Source organism: Podarcis erhardii, assembly GCF_964252035.2.
Source record: "Podarcis erhardii genome assembly, chromosome: 5".
NCBI lineage: Eukaryota > Metazoa > Chordata > Lepidosauria > Squamata > Lacertidae > Podarcis > Podarcis erhardii.
Window position 1 is genome coordinate 73029285 of NC_138509.1, and position 16609 is coordinate 73045893.

The window sequence follows — 16609 nt, forward strand, 5'->3', positions numbered from 1 at the left end:
TGGCAAAAGGAAAAATGTTAACGGGGGGGGGGGGCTATAGCAGTAGCAAGTCAATGACAAGTAAGCCAGGAGAGGGGCCTCTGCTGCCACCATCACAGGAGGGTGGGCAACAGAAGAGGGAGACGAAGGCAGGAGGGAAGCTCACACAGTGACCTTGGTAGGGGCGTTGGGGTTTTGTTTGTGTTTGAAAACCTATTTTTAGTTGCTTTATCGTACGGTGGTAAATCGCCTTGAAATTTGCAAGATTATACATATACATAAATAAATGTATAATAACTTTTTCAGAGCAGTGTAAATAATCATATGTTAGCACCTTCGGCAACTTTGTTAAAGTTTTCGTTAGCTCTTTTTGTTACTTTATTGAAAGCAACACACATATCTTGCCATCTTGCGTTTATTTTACTTATGCAATCACCGTTTTGTGTAGGTGGGACAAGGGGGGGGGATAAATAAATGGAGAGTGGAGGAAACACACTTTCCAAAACTTCCCAAAGCCAAGTAAGGCAAAATATTAAAGCCCTTTCGCTTTCTTCCCAAAGCTCGGCAAACACTTACTGGAAGAGGGAGGACTCTAGGACTCTGCTTAGAGCCTTTACGCCACCTTTCCAAAGCTGGGCAATCAGCCCTCCACCTTGCAGGAGGCCCAGTTCAAGGGACTCCTGGCTTTACACAACGCACAATGGCCAGGAACATAACCCCCATTTTCCTATGTATCTGTAGGAATTTTGAACCACAGCTACAATGGAGGAGACAACAACTTAGAACCTGAGTTTTCAATATTATTAGTGTGGCAATTTTGCCTGCATCTCTCTTTCCTGTTGCTTCAATTTTATTCATGTCCTAATCATTGAGTACAGTCACAAACAATTTTTTTTTTTTTAATCCTGTTGGCTTGGGAAGGGAAACCCCATTGCTATTTCATACTTTCAGCCAATAAGAAACTGTCCATTTCTTCCCTTTTTTTCAATGAATTGCATCGTTTCACATTTCCTGCCTGTAGTTTTCCAGACAATTACTCGTAATAAGAAGTGCTCATAGTCTATAATTCATTCTTTGGAGTGCCTTTCTAGTGAGATCCTTCATCCTGCCACTATCACACTCCACACATTTCCGCTTCAGTTCCATCAGCAAATCAAGGTCCTATAGACAACAGACCAAATTATTACTATGATTACTTCTAATGCGCCATCAGAATTCATGACAAGAATGAAAGTAAATCTCTTCTCTGTGTAGCTTTGAGTCCAGAGGTGGACAAGTGAAAAGGATGGAAAGAGACAGGAGGCGAACATGATGGAAAGAAAGACAGAAAGAAAGGCAAATACACTGTACTAAAATTAAGTCATTCTGAACCAAATTTAACCCATCTTTTTTCCACCAAGGAACACTGACTTTTGTTTAGCTCGGTATCGGGTTAAGCAAATAATGTACTTGATTATTTTTTTGTGAGAGGTGCAACCAAGCCCACTTTGCTTCAGAAGAAGCTGCCCTGACCACTACACTGGTTAGGTACCGAATTCCTTTTCTAGTGGCTAAAACACTCCAAGGTGAGAAGGGTCCACATCATAATTGATGGAGGGGGGAGGTAGTTCCAAGGCTGTGACTGTCCTGGCTGCAATGGGTGGATATATACCTGGTTCCTTAATGATGCCCTGCATTTGGAGCTTCTTGTCTGTCCGTGTGTCCTTCCTACCCCATTCTACATAGGAGTGCCTTCAGAGCATGCCGATGGAGAGCTGCCTTCTCCCATTGCAGCAGTCTTCTTGTCCTTGGTCACTGGCTCTCTGTTAATTGCCTGCTCTTCTCCCTGGGATCAGTTTTGTCTTCTATGCATCCCTGAGGATTTCGTGCACCTATCAAAGCAGACAAGTAGGTGGGCCACTAAATCAGGCATGTCCAACAGGTAGATCGTGGTCTACTGGTAGTTTGCAGGGTGTTCCTGGTAGATCCTGGTTGATCTCTGGTGCCTCAGCAATCTCCTTATAAAAAAACAAACAAAAACAAAACAAAACCCAACTTTGGCTTCCTAAAAAAAGCTCCACAACTTGGTAGCTTGCGATCTACTGGTAGATTGCAGGGTGTTCCTGGTAGATGCTTGTTGATCTCTGGCCCACTCAGCTATCTCCTTACAAAAAAGCAAACAAAAACAAAACAAAACCCAACTTTGGCTTCCTAAAAAAAGCTCCACAACTATGGGTAGATCACTGTCAGTTTTTTTAATACTGTGAGTAGATCGCAGTCTATTGAGAGTTGGACATCCCTGCACTAAATGATGTCATGCAGTTCAAGAAGAGCAGGTGTTCTCAGTGTTTAATTCCAAAAAGTGAGGTGCCTTACTGATTTGCAAAGAGGAGCACTTCCACTACATGCTATAATCAAGTCATTCAGTTCCTTGTCTATTAATCACACTTGACTGCAGTGAAGCACAAGCTATTCAATAGCTGGCAGTATTGGTTCCTCCGATCAGAATGGTTATGAATAAAACCTGAAAGGTGAAGAAGAGAAATATAACTCTACACCAGTGAAGCCACAGTAGTGGAATAGCTCAGTTCTAGTTTATGGAGGAAGGGTTTAAAAGAAAAGAATAATAAAAAGAGCAAGCATGTGGTTAATGTATTTGAATGGATTTAAATAGATCCCACAAGTGCTAGAAGCAAATTAACTTTGCAGTTACTTTGAAACAGGTCCAGTTTAGAAGTGACATTGAGACTGCATGAGACACCCATGTGGTGTTACTAGGGATTGAGTGTGGGCAACTCTGTCTGTTTCCCAGGTCTGGAGGGAGGTAACACGAGAATGGACCTTTTCTGCAGTGGCTCCCCATTTGCGGAATGCTCTCCCCAGAGAGGCTCACCTGGCCCCTTCATTACATATTAAAAGGTAAAGGACCCCTGGATGGTGAAGTCCAGTCAAAAGTGACTATGGGGTTGCAGCACTCATCTCGCTTTCAGGCCAAGGGAGCCGGCGTTTGTCCACTGACAGCTTTCTGGTGCAACGGAACACCAAGACGGAAACCAGAGTGCACAGAAATGCTGTTTACCTTCCCGCCACAGCAGTACCTATTTATCTACTTGCACTGGTGTGCTTTCCAACTGCTAGGTAGGCAGGAGCTAGGACAGAGCAATGGGAGCTCACCTTGTTGCGGGGATTCGAACCGCCAACCTTCTGATGGGCAAGCCCAAGAGGCTCAGTGGTTTAGACCACAGCGCCACTCGTCATTACATATATTTAGGTACCAGGTGAAAGCATTCCTCTTCACCCAGGCCTAGGGCTAAGTAAGCAAGCTGCAGACTTTTAAACTGGGTTGGGTGTGGGAGGAGTTATGGTTTGTTATGTTATGTGTCTTTGTGCTTTTGAACTGTGCTTTTGGAACATGTTAAAAGCTTCTAGTACTTGGAGGTGGTGTTCTATACTCTACATCACAGGTTTTTTGCTTCCCAGAAATCTCAAGCTAAGCAGTTTGCTTATGCTGTGCTCCCTCTTTTTTTTTTTTACACCAAAGGGGGTCAGTAGATCTCTGGAGCTATTAAACTTTTTAAATGCTAGGATAACTTCCCAGTTTCTTTATGGAGCTGCTATTTTGATTGGTTAAAAACAAAGCCCTTCTGCAGATCCCAGGATGGGCTCCTGACGCAGCTATATTTTTGGAAATGGGGCAGTGCCCTTTTGAGATAAGAGCTTGGTTGGCAGCCACTCCTAAAGAGGTTTATGTTCAAAATGGAAGCAGGGCTGTGAACCCATTTATTGCATTGTTGGGACAAAGCTTGTTACCCAAAAGCTGCCTATATTGGACATCAGATTTTCATTTTCTTCGAGTGGGACATGGTAATGCAACTACCCTGGTAAAGCAAATAACTTTAAACTTCTCTTTTCAAGTTATTCTGGGTTGTTCACATGCAACTTGTTCATCTTGCTGCTTCAGTATCTTCTACCAGTGCTCTTTTTCTAGAAAGAAAGAAAGAAAAAGGTACTGGGACTTGCCCTGAACATGTTTCTTGTTCTCTTAAAAAAGCTAAAGGAACCTCTGACCATTAGGTCCAGTTGTGGCCGAACTGCTGACCTTCTGATCGGCAAGTCCTAGGCTCTGTGGTTTAACTCACAACGCTACCCGCATCCCTTCTTGTTCTCTTAGAACGTGCCAAAACTGAGTTCCGGATGCCTTCTACAACAATCCTTTCCAGTTAGCTACTTCCTTCTGAAATCTGCATGTTATTATTACCTATCGCACAGAGCTTGGACTCAATTCAATGTTCTCCCCTCCCAGATGTTTTGTAGCAGATATGCTGGCCTCCTCTTTCCTCAAAAGTAGGTAGAATCTATAGAAGGCATTCTTTTGTTTTGTAATTTTTATGCTGGAGTTTGACAGCATTTGATTGGTCCTTTATTGACCAAATTACCAAGAACGTCAACTCTATTTCCACTTGATGGAACATAAAATCCTAAGGATGCCGCTGATAATGACTGCATTTTGTCAGGAGGAGTGAAAACAGGAGAAAAACTTGTCATGTAAATCTGGAAGAGCTATCTCTGCGGGACTGTCTAGAAGTGACTGTACCTCTGTGTAGCTGTCATTAAGTCACACTTTTGAATCTGTTTCATTCTGAAATTCAGGGGAACAGTATCTATTTGTTTTATTTCTAGTCTACTGAGTGTAGTAAATTGAATGGGTGAAATTTCATTATGTCCCGCAACTATTGGTGAATTATGTAAGACATTTCAGCGTTGCGAGCCATCTTGAGCATAGTTTAGTATGGAAAGGCAGCATGCAGATAAATGATGGTGATGATGAGTGCACTGTTTAAATTGGGTCAGAGCCCTTAAAATGGAAAAGTAGCTTTCTCATGCATGAAGAACACATTGCTAAGGACTTGTGAAACAGAAGCAGAGGTGCAGCTCTCAAAACACCTAGAGACGCTCAGCCTTCTGTGTAGTTTGTACAGCACTTACATTAGGGCTGCGGAATATAACTCACAGAACCCTTGTGCTCTCTTATTTCCCATGATCATAGGCTGAGTTGCTACGGCAACCAGGTATCCCTCAGTGACCCATCTTTGTGCCAAAAGAGTTTATGTTTCAAGTATCCATTCAGCTGGAATCCTGTTTTATTCAGGAATGCCACGGGGCCTACTAATTTCTATCTTTCCCTGTGAAGTATCCTTCAGAAGCATGAATTTGAAAGCTGACCAGAGATGCAAAATAAGCCAATTAAGGTTGTAATCCTATTCACACTTAGGAACAAATGTCATAGAAGTTGATGCATGCACACACACACACACACAGAGAGAGAGAGAGAGAGAGAGAGAGAGAGAGAGAGAGAGTGCTGTGGCAGTGATTAACAAAATTTTGCATGTTTGATATTGTTTATCTTCATGCTTGTGAAGGATCCTAATGTGTATTTACAAAATGTCAAATGATCTCTGTCCTTTGCGGGTGTGGGGGAGGGGGAGAACCCAGGATTGTGTAAGTAAAGCAAATGAGTATTAACACAGTGGTGAGATAGAGACTCACTCTAGGGGCAATGTCCAGCATTACCTGAGTCAACAGTAGATACACAATTTGGTAACATGGAACAATGGAAATTATTCAACTATTTCCTTTCAAAGCATGAAAAGTAGACGAGTGCATATTATTTGACTCTGTTTTAGTTTGTTATGTGATGCTTCTTTAATGCTACTACTGTATTCTGGAGGGGCTTTAGCACAACAAAAGTGGGACAAAAACAAACGTTTTGTGCTATAAACAAGTTATGGGATTTCAGCAGGAGGTTGCAGGATATGCACTGATTGGAAATGAAGCGGTGTGACTTCTCCCAAACTTTTGCAGGCACAAACAGTATTGAAAGTGGAATCACGTATCACCATCCTTTAGCATCATGAACACAAATAATTGTGAACGTACAATAAAAAGGGCAGCTGGAATGGTCCTCAGAGTCAGTTGTATATAGAAGTTGTTTGCTTGATGCAAAATAATTTTGCGCTTAATCTTTGACACTTTAATAGTTTGCACCTTTTCTAATTTGCGGCAAGAAATTGCAAAGCCTTCAAAATGATGCACTATTTATGGGGGCTATTTCTAAGGAAACCTTTCCAAAATAAATGACGTGGAGTTCTCAGTGCAAGTAACTTAGCTGCAGCGAGCTGCTGGAAGACATTTTGATTGAAAGCTCAATCAACAACTAGCTCATCACAAAATTTAAATCCTGCACATGCCAAAAAGAAAAACAAACAAACAAAACCCTTCAAAACATCAGGGGTCTGTCATCTCAGTGCATGCATTAAGTATTCTGTGTGTGAAAATTAAACAGATGCTTTTGAATGGTGAAGGCAAAGCTGATAAACAGCACAGTTATTGTCGCCTTTGAAAACATCGCATCCAAGCTTTATCTTTCTCTAATAATTCATTTATCTTGTTTGGTAGGAAAGCTAAGATGTGAAAGGCTAAGACATATTTGCTAACCACCACAATTTCAGTGCTCTAACAATTTAAATATAGAATACCAGATGAGAAGAAACCAGAAAGTCAGCCTACTGTAGCCTTCATAACAACTAGAGTTGTGTTCCCAATTTGTAAGATGTTTTCAATTGTTTGTGCCATATTTATTTCACGGCATGCAGCCCACAAGGTAGAGTAATCAGGACCTTGCATGTACATGCTTAAATCATTCCAGTTCTAAAAATATATGTGTGTGTGTGCGTGTGTAAATAAAGACAGCTGAAGACAAATAGCACTGGGGATACTACACCATCTGGGGGAAAGTCTTAAGAGGTTATGATTCTGCAACACGATTCGTGCTTGCTGGCTGAATCCTGCAGATGACAGAAGGAAGGCAACAAAGTTGAAAAGCTGCCATGTGTTATAAATGTTGGTGGCATCCAGATGGCTGTGTCAACAGGCACACAGGCTTGGCTGCATTAGTAATGCCTCCGATTCCTAAAGAGTACTTTGAGATATTCCGCTTGGTACTAACCATTAGCCCCAACCTATGCATAACCAAGGGTTATAGTAGGATGGGCAAATCAGTGAGTTTCTGATCTGCCTCCCTTTCCATCCTGCATCTGTTTTGAATGTTTTAGCCACAATTCTGATTCATTTGCCCATTAATCTGTGTTGTTGGCATCTGTCTGTCTTGAGACAATGGAGTGTGCCTCTGGGGGTGAAGCCAAACCATGGCACTAGCAGTACCAAATGACCTTCCATGGTGTGCAAGCCAGGGCAGTGTGTATGAAGGTCCTGGGTTGTCCAGATGAAGAGATTCCCCTTTGGCCTCACTGCACCAACTTGGCAGCAGGAGTTGCTGGAAGGAGGCATACAAGGTACATCCAATCACCTTAGGAACTCCACTCTGGATTTGTGTAGGGTTTACTCCTTAGCCTTATCTTCTCCCAAAAATATCCCGCAAGACAGGAGTTTTATGGCCAGAGTTTTCCTTCTCCTAGATGGGCTACCTTCCCAGGTTGACGAGCCCCATCTGCCCCTGTAATTGCATATTGCAATATGTTTTTTAAGCTGCATCACAACATTTGGAAAATAACAAAATCCACTGGGTAGGTAAACTCCATCCCACACATTGGTCTGAGACATGTGGATCGTGTCATTTTGGTTTAGAATTCCCAGATATCGAATTACTCATTTCAGGCACGTTCATTAAGCATGCTAAGCAAAGGAGAGTGAGTATGAACTACATTGTCCAACTTCTAGTAATGTACTCAAGTTTAAAGTTTAAAAGCTGAGCCCAGAATAGCTGCAGAAATATTTCACTTAATGTAGAACAGTAATGGGGGAACCTGATACTCCAGATGTTGTTGAGAGTACCACTTCCAGAATCCAAGCCCACTGGCTAGGCTGGCTGTGTTCAACATCTGGAAGGCCACAGATTCTCCATCCTTGACGTGGTCCATCTTGATTTTTGATGTTTGCTGAGGAGGCTTTGTTCTAGCTACTTTCAAGAAAGGGCAGAGCTTCTCAGTGGAATCACTGTTGCTGCAGCTCCGTCTTCCTAAAGAGGTCTTGCAGGTTTCCTTTGCACAGTTTCAGAAATGCATTTTAACTGAACATTCCTCATGGCTGCTATGGATGTTCTCTGTTTCTTTCTCTCCACTATTTTCTTCAGAGTTGTCTTGTTCATTCTTTCCATTTGTATTGTTTTAATATGCATGTTTCATTTTTAGTACTTTTTTTTAAATAGAAAGGCAACTTGTAGGTTGCATCAATTAATAGAACGGTTTGTCAATATGTTTTAAAAAGCATTAAGGACCACCTGTGAATGGCAGGCTGAAATGAGATTATCTTCAACAGCAGAGACAAGGTGACACAATCATGATTCAGGCATTCCACAGAAAGAGAAGATCCAATCCCAGTAAGTAATAATTTATTTTCCTGCAAACTAATGGTTTCAGTCACAGGTAGGCAGAAATATTACATTTAATAGTAGCAATACTGTAGGAGTAATTATTTATACTAAATTAACAATATATGCAACATGTTCATCAGCAGCAGATGCAGAAATTAACAGCACAGGTGAAAAGCTATTTTAGAAGGACACAATTGATTTAATTTCAGTTTCCTAACTTTGATCTTTCCAAACCTTCTCACATCACAGCTGGTGTACAGACAGGAATAGCCAAACTATATAAAGACGGTTTCAGTTATTGAGGAGGGTGGTTTATTGGGGTGTTGTTGTTGTTGTTGTTGTTGTTTCCATTACGTATTTTATGTTTTTATCTTGTAATTTTATGTTGTGACCTGCCCTGAGATTTACAGACGAAGGGCGATATACAGATTTAATAAATAAAAGAATAAAAGAAGGGCACATTTCAGAAGGGTGCTTTGCCTCTGTACCCTCCATTGATGCCTCTGAGTAAATGCACCTTCCTGGAGCAAGAACTTGGCAATCTTATTAATAGAAGTAGTACACTTACTTCTTCCCATAATGGCACCTCTTTGCTTAGGTATCTTGTTCCTTAATTGAATATTGCGTGTGTGTTTCTCTCTCTCTCTCTCTCTCTCTCTCTCTCTCTGTGTGTGTGTGTGTGTGTGTAATACACACATACATCTATAATACCCACACACACTTTGTGATGGGTTCAGGACTTGGCTTTGCAACCTGTTTATAATTCTAGGCTTCAGCCCTGACAATGTAATAAAAACACCAACTAATAAATCCCTCAGTCAGTTACGATGGTCCTAGGTCCTTACTTTTTTACTCTTGAATAAGTACAGTAAACTCCTAGTCATTTTGGAGGAGGAGAAAAGATTTCAAGGGCAAACAGCTTGAGCCTGGCTATCTCTCTTGATTTAAGTGATTAATAAACACCATGTGAATTGCATATGGCAGCAGTATTAATGAATGGGGAAACGACTGAATAGAGAAGATGCACAGCTGCCGATGATCTTGACCTAAGCTTTGTCTGTATCTTGAATGCTGAATTGCCTGCTGAACAGCTAGGTTTTAAATCATTTGGGGGAAATGTCATAATTCTATCAGCAGTCAGAAGGAGCAGCTGTAATATCTGGTTTTTAAGTGACAGCCCTGCAACAACCACGTTTATAAATATAGCAAGTTACTCACATATTTTGTTAAACTTGGGCAGTTCAGTTTGTAAATTTGGGGCAGAATTATCTAGAAATATAGCAAACTGATTTATTGCAACCCAGACCACTGGCCTCTCCAGCAGTTTTGTCTACTGACTGGCAGTGCCTCTCTTGAGTTCTGGATAGGGGCCTCTCCCAGCCCTTGCTGGTGTTGCCAGAGAGTGAACCTGAAAATTACTGTATGCAATACGTGTGTTCTACCAGTGAGCCTCATATGAGGGCATAGGTCAGTTTAGGACATAACTATGGCTACAGAGAATTCCAAAACAAGGCAACCATTGTCATTGTGCAGCTCCTGCCCACAAAGTGCTTGTGATAAGAAGACTCTGAACCGGAAGCGACACATCTACAGATCAGGTGTGTGGTGTTGCAAACACAGCCTGTTCCCAGTCAGGCACCTTTTCCCATGGTGAAAGGGGGCTGGGAAGCCGGAAGGAAAATAAGAATGCCAGCTCCAGTGCCTGCGTATTTCCCTCCATTCTGGTGGCATAGCAGAATAGGGAGGCTGCAGATCCAAGGGTTCTCCCAATGTGCGCTCAGAATGCCCCTTTTTTGTTATTACTACACATTGGAGTATTGACAACAGATTGGAACTGGCAGAGATTTCTGCACCTGCTTGCGAGGGAACAGTTGCTGGTACAGATTGCCCCCAAAATGCTGTATCCAGAGAGCATTGTGGGTGGCACAAAACATTTGTGACGGCATGTTTTCAAAAGGAAGGAAAGAACCACTGTTCTGTTCACAGTGATCTCCTGACAAATATGGCAGTGGAATTTGCCATACCCACTTGAAAAATAAAGCAACTGAACACAAATGCCCTAGCTGAGATCATGCAAGATAGAATCCATTTATTGTTTTTAAAAATTGCACTGAAGGAGATGTAGGCTTACAGTAGTAGCGGGAAACTGGTGGCCCTCCAGATGTTACTGAACTACAACTCCCATCCATCATCCCTGGCTACTGACCATGCTTCCTGGGGCCTGATGGGAGTTCAGCAACATCTAGAGGGTCCTGGAGGGTCAAAGGCTTCCCATACCTTAATCTGGGGAACAACAGTACAAAAGAGCTGAAGGGGAACGGCAAGTATTTTTACACAAGGAATATCAACTTTTGCAGTGAAAATGGAACTTTATGAAAATTCAGTGCAGCACTAGATCACCTGTGTCTTCGCAATGAGGGGTGTGGGTGGGTGTCCTTTGATAACCCGAAGGCTATGCCTTACATATTTTGGAGGAACATATATGAAAAGAACAAGGAAGAAGAAAGGCAGAGAGTGGGATTTCAGGGCTTGTTTGTTCTGCTACAGAATTCACAGGCTATCTGGCTGCTGTGATATCAAGCATCCTGTTCATGCTGTGAAAAGAAAAACACACAAAGCAGAAGCCACACGTTGCTTTCAGGCTCAGCAAACCAAGGGGATGAAATGGCATCGCTGTGAATGGCTTTGGGGCTCATCAAAAGGAAGTCTCAGAACATCTCTGTCCAAGGTCAGAAAGGAACAAGATGCTTTCCCACAGAATAATCACTGCTCTGTTTTTGAAGCAGAGTGGCTGCTCTGCTCTAGGTGGCTGCTCGGCTCAACTTGTCAAACATGGAAATGCAACAGCAGGATTAACATAAAGATTCTTGGTATTCATAGCAGAGTTAAAAGCTTGGATGCTGGGGCTACCTGGAGTTACCCAGTCCCACCGCCACTCTTTCTGTCTCATTCACACACCGCTAGCATAATTTAAAAGGGTAAAACAAAAAAAAGTTGGTCTCCATGGTAAAGGAAGATTTATGAAGAGCTTCTTCATATCTACAAGGACTCTAACCTAGTTAGATTCTAAGCTAGTTCTCATGGCTGCCTCAAGCAGGAGAGAGGGAAGAGGGCGAAGGCAATGAAGGTGTAGGGATGGAACTTTGGGCTTTGGCAGGAAACCACAAAGTGTATTTCTCCCTATTAGTCTCAGCCCTGCCCTCTGCTGACTGGAGGCATGCAAAGCTGCTTAAACCCGACAGATTTCCCAACTCCCTTTCTCTGCAGAGGGAGGCTCATGCAGACTTTTTAGTGCCACAGTTTCCAGGCACAGGTCCGTCCGCACTTTAAAGCTCCATGTCTGAGTCCGTTCTCCATGAAAACTTCATTTTTACTGCCAAATCAGAGAAAATGGCTTTCCGCAGACCACCCAATAGTTCTTGGCTCTGATTCAGAGGTATAACATGGGTTTTCGCAGGGAAAACTCCAGGACAAAAATAATAAAATAATAACAAATGTTCAGATATGGAGCTTTAAAGAGCAGAGCTGTGCCTAGAAATATGGCACAAAAGGAAGTCTGGATGAGCCCCAAGTCTCTTGCACCAGGGAACAAACCCAATGCTGCTTGTTTTTCCATATTAATTTCCTGTAAGATTTATTTTTCACTTTAGGTGAAATATGGATTGATTTTGTCTCAAAATCCTTCCTGAAAAGCAATGAACCTCCAGCCCCCTACAACTCCCACCATCCCTATCCATTGGCCATGCTGGCTGGGGCTGATGGGACTTGGACTCCCATCACTATCCCTGGTGTACATAATGCACTGAACTGTGGGGATAGTATTTTTTAAATGTCACATATAGCTAGACCCTGGAAGACAGAGTCAATGAGTAGATGAAAGCCATCACACGAACTTGATTGCTGAACTCAGGTCCTCCTAGTCCAACACTTTCACATTCTTTCAACCTCAGCAGACTGAAAGTGCACCACAGAAAGTGCTGTTGCCTAGCATTCCCACAGTTCACCCTGAGAAGTTTTCATCTAATCAAGTGGCCATTGTTGATGCCCCCGTCTCAGCTGCTTGTTTTCCCCTTCAGAGAGCAGGAGAGTATGAATCTGAAGCAATAAAGGCAGCAGGAGGGTGGGAACAAGCCTTCAGCTACCCCCAAGGTCTTCCATGACAAACCTGAGCCCAACTACTTTTAATATATGAAGATGGCGAATGGTACATATATTGGTGTCCTTACAAAATACTATGCCCACAGTTCAGCGCATCATGTACAAGGAGGAAAGCTGGACACTTATGGCAGAAAAAGATAGTTGTCCATCTGTAATGAATGCCTTTGAGAAGATAGGATTTGTGTCATGTGGCTGCTGTCATACAATAAGCCACACCAACCGCATCAACACCATACAAAAGAGTTCTAAGTGTCACATGTGAAAGCACTCCAAGGGTGTAAATAAAGCACTGCAGATTCTAGAAATGCCACAGCAGGTTTATATTATGGCCATGGCTCAGATTCAAGGGCACTCCTCAGAAAGTGGTTAAAAGAACTCCATCCTTTAACATCAGCTGAAGGCAAAACAAGATCAGCTGCCACCTTGAATTGATCACATTTATTCAATATTCTTCAAAATAAGCAAGAATTTTGTAGCACATCAGCAATCAAATAGAGCCACCAAAACACGCACACGTATAAATAAGATACACTATGTGAAATGCACAATATTGAAACAAAAATAATACTGTACAGTAACAACATTTGAGAGACAAACAGTTCAAATTAGGGTTTGCTTACTTGCACTATAAAAAACTTGACTTTTTAAAGAAAAATATAGATCCAATATAAAGGCCTGATCCTGAACACTGTGAAATCAATGAAAATTATATCATCCGCTCACTTCAAAGGCAGCAGGATCAATCCTTTGTTTGCCTTAATAGGCACTTCAATTGATCGTTTTTACAAAGCTTACCTTGAATACTATTACAAAAAATGACAAACATCAACTCAAGAGAATGTTTCAGCAAAAGTTTCAGGAACATAATGCAGAAATAGGTTAGTTATCCATGCACAAAACAGGGAGAAAGCTAATTCATTCAGTTTAAGAATAATATTTTTTACTAGATTCCTTTTCACAAACACAAACATTTTAGACTTCATTTTTTTCAGTAATGGATATATCAAGTTTTACATTTTTCCTAAGTCTACTGAGAATGCTGGCACTGTTATGTCATTGCTTAACATATTGCATTCTGTCTGTAATAACCACAGAGGTTCATCATCTGAGTTTGGTAAAAGCACACACTATTGTTAAGATTAGAGTTTTCTAAAGCTGAAAGTACATTAAAAGGAAAACCATGAACTTCACAAATTCAGTTTTAAAATATTTTTCCCCAACTAAAAGCTGCAGAAAACTTGTTCTTAAATAATCTACAGAAAATTCTGGAGCCGCTAAACATTTTAAATTTCTTACACTTTCTTCGTCTTAAAAATATTTGAATTAATTCGGTAGCCCATCCTTTTGAAAAATAATCCAAAAAAGAAGAAAAGACCTGAAGTAGATTACAAATCTTTTGTTTTAATCAGTGTGACCAAGGGTTTGTCGTCAGGACTGTAGTCTTCATAAGCAATTGGAGTTGCATCATACATCGCAGGTCGAGATTTCTTTCCAAACCTAACCCCACCACAAAAAAAGGAAAAGAAGGATTTAGTGGAATTGCAGATTGGTTGAACATTTACACTTGTAGCAGTAACCCACTGTCCCAAGAGAATATCAAAGAAACGTCAAGCTTCATTTGAAATATGTAGTCAAGTGCCAAGTATTCATGAAATAAGGACCTAAATCTAGTGAACTGGTAGAATGCAAACTTATGCAATCAGCAGAACCACCAGATGGTGACGTTTTTCCTAGATGGTAACACTTCTGGTCACAGGTAGGACTGGGAATTACTAAATGTCTGAATACCCTTCTTTTAGTCCCTATGCATACAAAAAAAGTACCATAATTTTTGCTCTATAAGACTCACTTTTTCCCTCCTAAAAAGTAAAGGGAAATGTGTGTGCGTCTTATGGAGTGAATGCAGGCTGCGCAGCTATCCCAGAAGCCAGAACAGCAAGAGGGATTGCTGCTTTCACTGCGCAGTGATCCCTCTTGCTGTTCTGGCTTCTGAGATTAAGTATATTTTTTTCTTGTTTTCCTCCTCCAAAAACTAGGTGCGTCTTGTGGTCTGGTGCGTCTTATAGAGTGAAAAATACAGTACATTAAAGATGAGGTTTCAGCTTCACCTGCTCCTTGGTAAGGCATTTTCCTATGGATAGGGGGCAATCCTTCTTTGTGGGAGACCATTCTAATGCACAACTCTCCACCTGCAGTCTGATATGGTACAATCCAGGATAGGTTTTGCTATTAGGCTACTGTTGACTATATAAACTAAGGTTACCAGACGTCCCCGTTTCCCAGGACAGTCCCCGAATTTACAAATCAGTCCCCATACAAAATCCTTTGAAGTTGAAAAGTGTCCCCGGATTATTTGAAAAAAATCTGGTAACCTTCCTATAAACTGGCAACATACAGCTAAGCTCCTATGTTCCTACATTGCAGAAAGAAAGAAAGAAAGAAAGAAAGAAAGAAAGAGAGAGAGAGAGAGAGAGAGAGAGAGAGAAAGAAAGAAAGAAAGAAAGAAAGAAAGAAAGAAAGAAAGAAAGAAAGAAAGAAAACTGGCACAGTGGAAGCAGTGCTGCATGCAACAAACACAAGTCAGATTGGAAATCAATGCCTTATTACAGGGGTCAGCAAACTTTTTCATCAGGGGACCAGTCCACTGTCCCTCAGACCTTGTGGAGGGCCAGACTATATTTTGGGGGGGAAATAATGAACGAATTCCTATGTTCCACAAATAACCCAGAGATGCATTTTAAATAAAAGCAGACATTCCACTCATGTAAAAACACTAGGCAGGCCCCACAAATAACCCAGAGATGCATTTTAAATAAAAGGACACATTCTATTTGATTCCCGGACCATCCATGGGCCGGATTTAGAAGGTGATTGGGCCAGATCCAGCCCCCGGGCCTTAGTTTGCCTACCCATGCCTTATTACATCTCTAGGTTACAACCAGGCCTGTGTTTCCCCCTTTACTCCAAACCAACCTGGCATGCCTGATGGAGGCAATAGCACTGCTGAATTCACTGTCAATGCTCCTGCAGTTGTAGAATTCCTCGTACGCTGGCCTGGATGAGCCTTGATATTCAATCCGGCTGATGCGACAAATCCCCACAATTAGGATGATCAGCATCAGGACAAACGCAACGCATAGGGCTCCGATTATGATGTAGAGAGAGTGCCGTGGCATGTTTGTCAGGCTCTCTGCCATGTGCCCAGACTTCCACTGTAAATCTAAAAGCAAGGAATATAATGGACATTGTTGATGAATTGTACAGTAAGCGGTTAATGGCACATTCACTCCCACCATATATATTTGTACCTTTAATGGAGTCGCATGAAGATTGAAGTTAGAAGGTGTGAAACTATTGCAAAACAGATCCTTTTTACCATTTCCTTAATCCAGTGATGAGGAACCTGTGCGCCTCTAGATGTTGCTAGACATCTGGCAACACTGGATTAAGACATCTAGCAACTGGATTAAGGAAATGTGTTCATCATCCTGAGGGACCCAAACCATTGACTGGTACCAAAGGATAGCATGGAACCTCTTTATGGATTAATGTAATGTAAGGTTACCAGACAACTCCCAACATCTCTGGCTGGGGCTGATGGAAGCTGGAGTTCACCAACATCTGGAGGGCCACAAGTTCCCCGTCCCTGGCACAGGTATGGGTTTCTTCAAACAAGCATAAACTGAATTATATTTTGCTCAAATCTCACTTGTTCCTTCTCTGTGTCAGAACTAAGGTGACAGCTTGGTGCTAGGAGTGCTATATTCCACCATTGTTTATAACCTGCAGCCAAGCTCCTTTACAATTCTGGAATCAAAGTATCATTCTGAGATATTTGTTATCAAACCACATAATCGACAGCAAGTAATAAAAGCATATGGTTCCAACAATCTAGGCCTTTCATAGAAAGCCATTAAATTACATATTATTATAATATGTAGGCACTGCATGGAATGCATTTCTAAAGGATTACTGCATGTCTCAGGATATTAAATCCATCTGCCAGACAGCCTATTGTCTACCACCTAAAGAGGCTGTCACTCACACATGGATTGTTCCCTCAATTAAGTCTATGCATGCCTATTTTAGTCATTACTATTTTCT

General features: G+C 41.6%; 1 protein-coding gene across 1 annotated transcript in view; it reads right to left on the reverse strand.

The window, feature by feature from the left end:
* Positions 1-12810: 12810 nt before the first annotated feature.
* DNER (delta/notch like EGF repeat containing) overlaps positions 12811-16609 on the reverse strand; it is a 109092-nt gene continuing 105293 nt past the window's right edge. Inside the window, exons 12-13 of the mRNA XM_081861545.1 lie at positions 15479-15725; positions 12811-14002 (exon numbers count right to left, since the gene is read on the reverse strand). Of these exons, the coding sequence (XP_081717671.1) occupies positions 13891-14002; positions 15479-15725 (359 nt within the window). The 3' untranslated portion in view covers positions 12811-13890. The remainder of the gene's footprint in view (positions 14003-15478; positions 15726-16609) is intronic.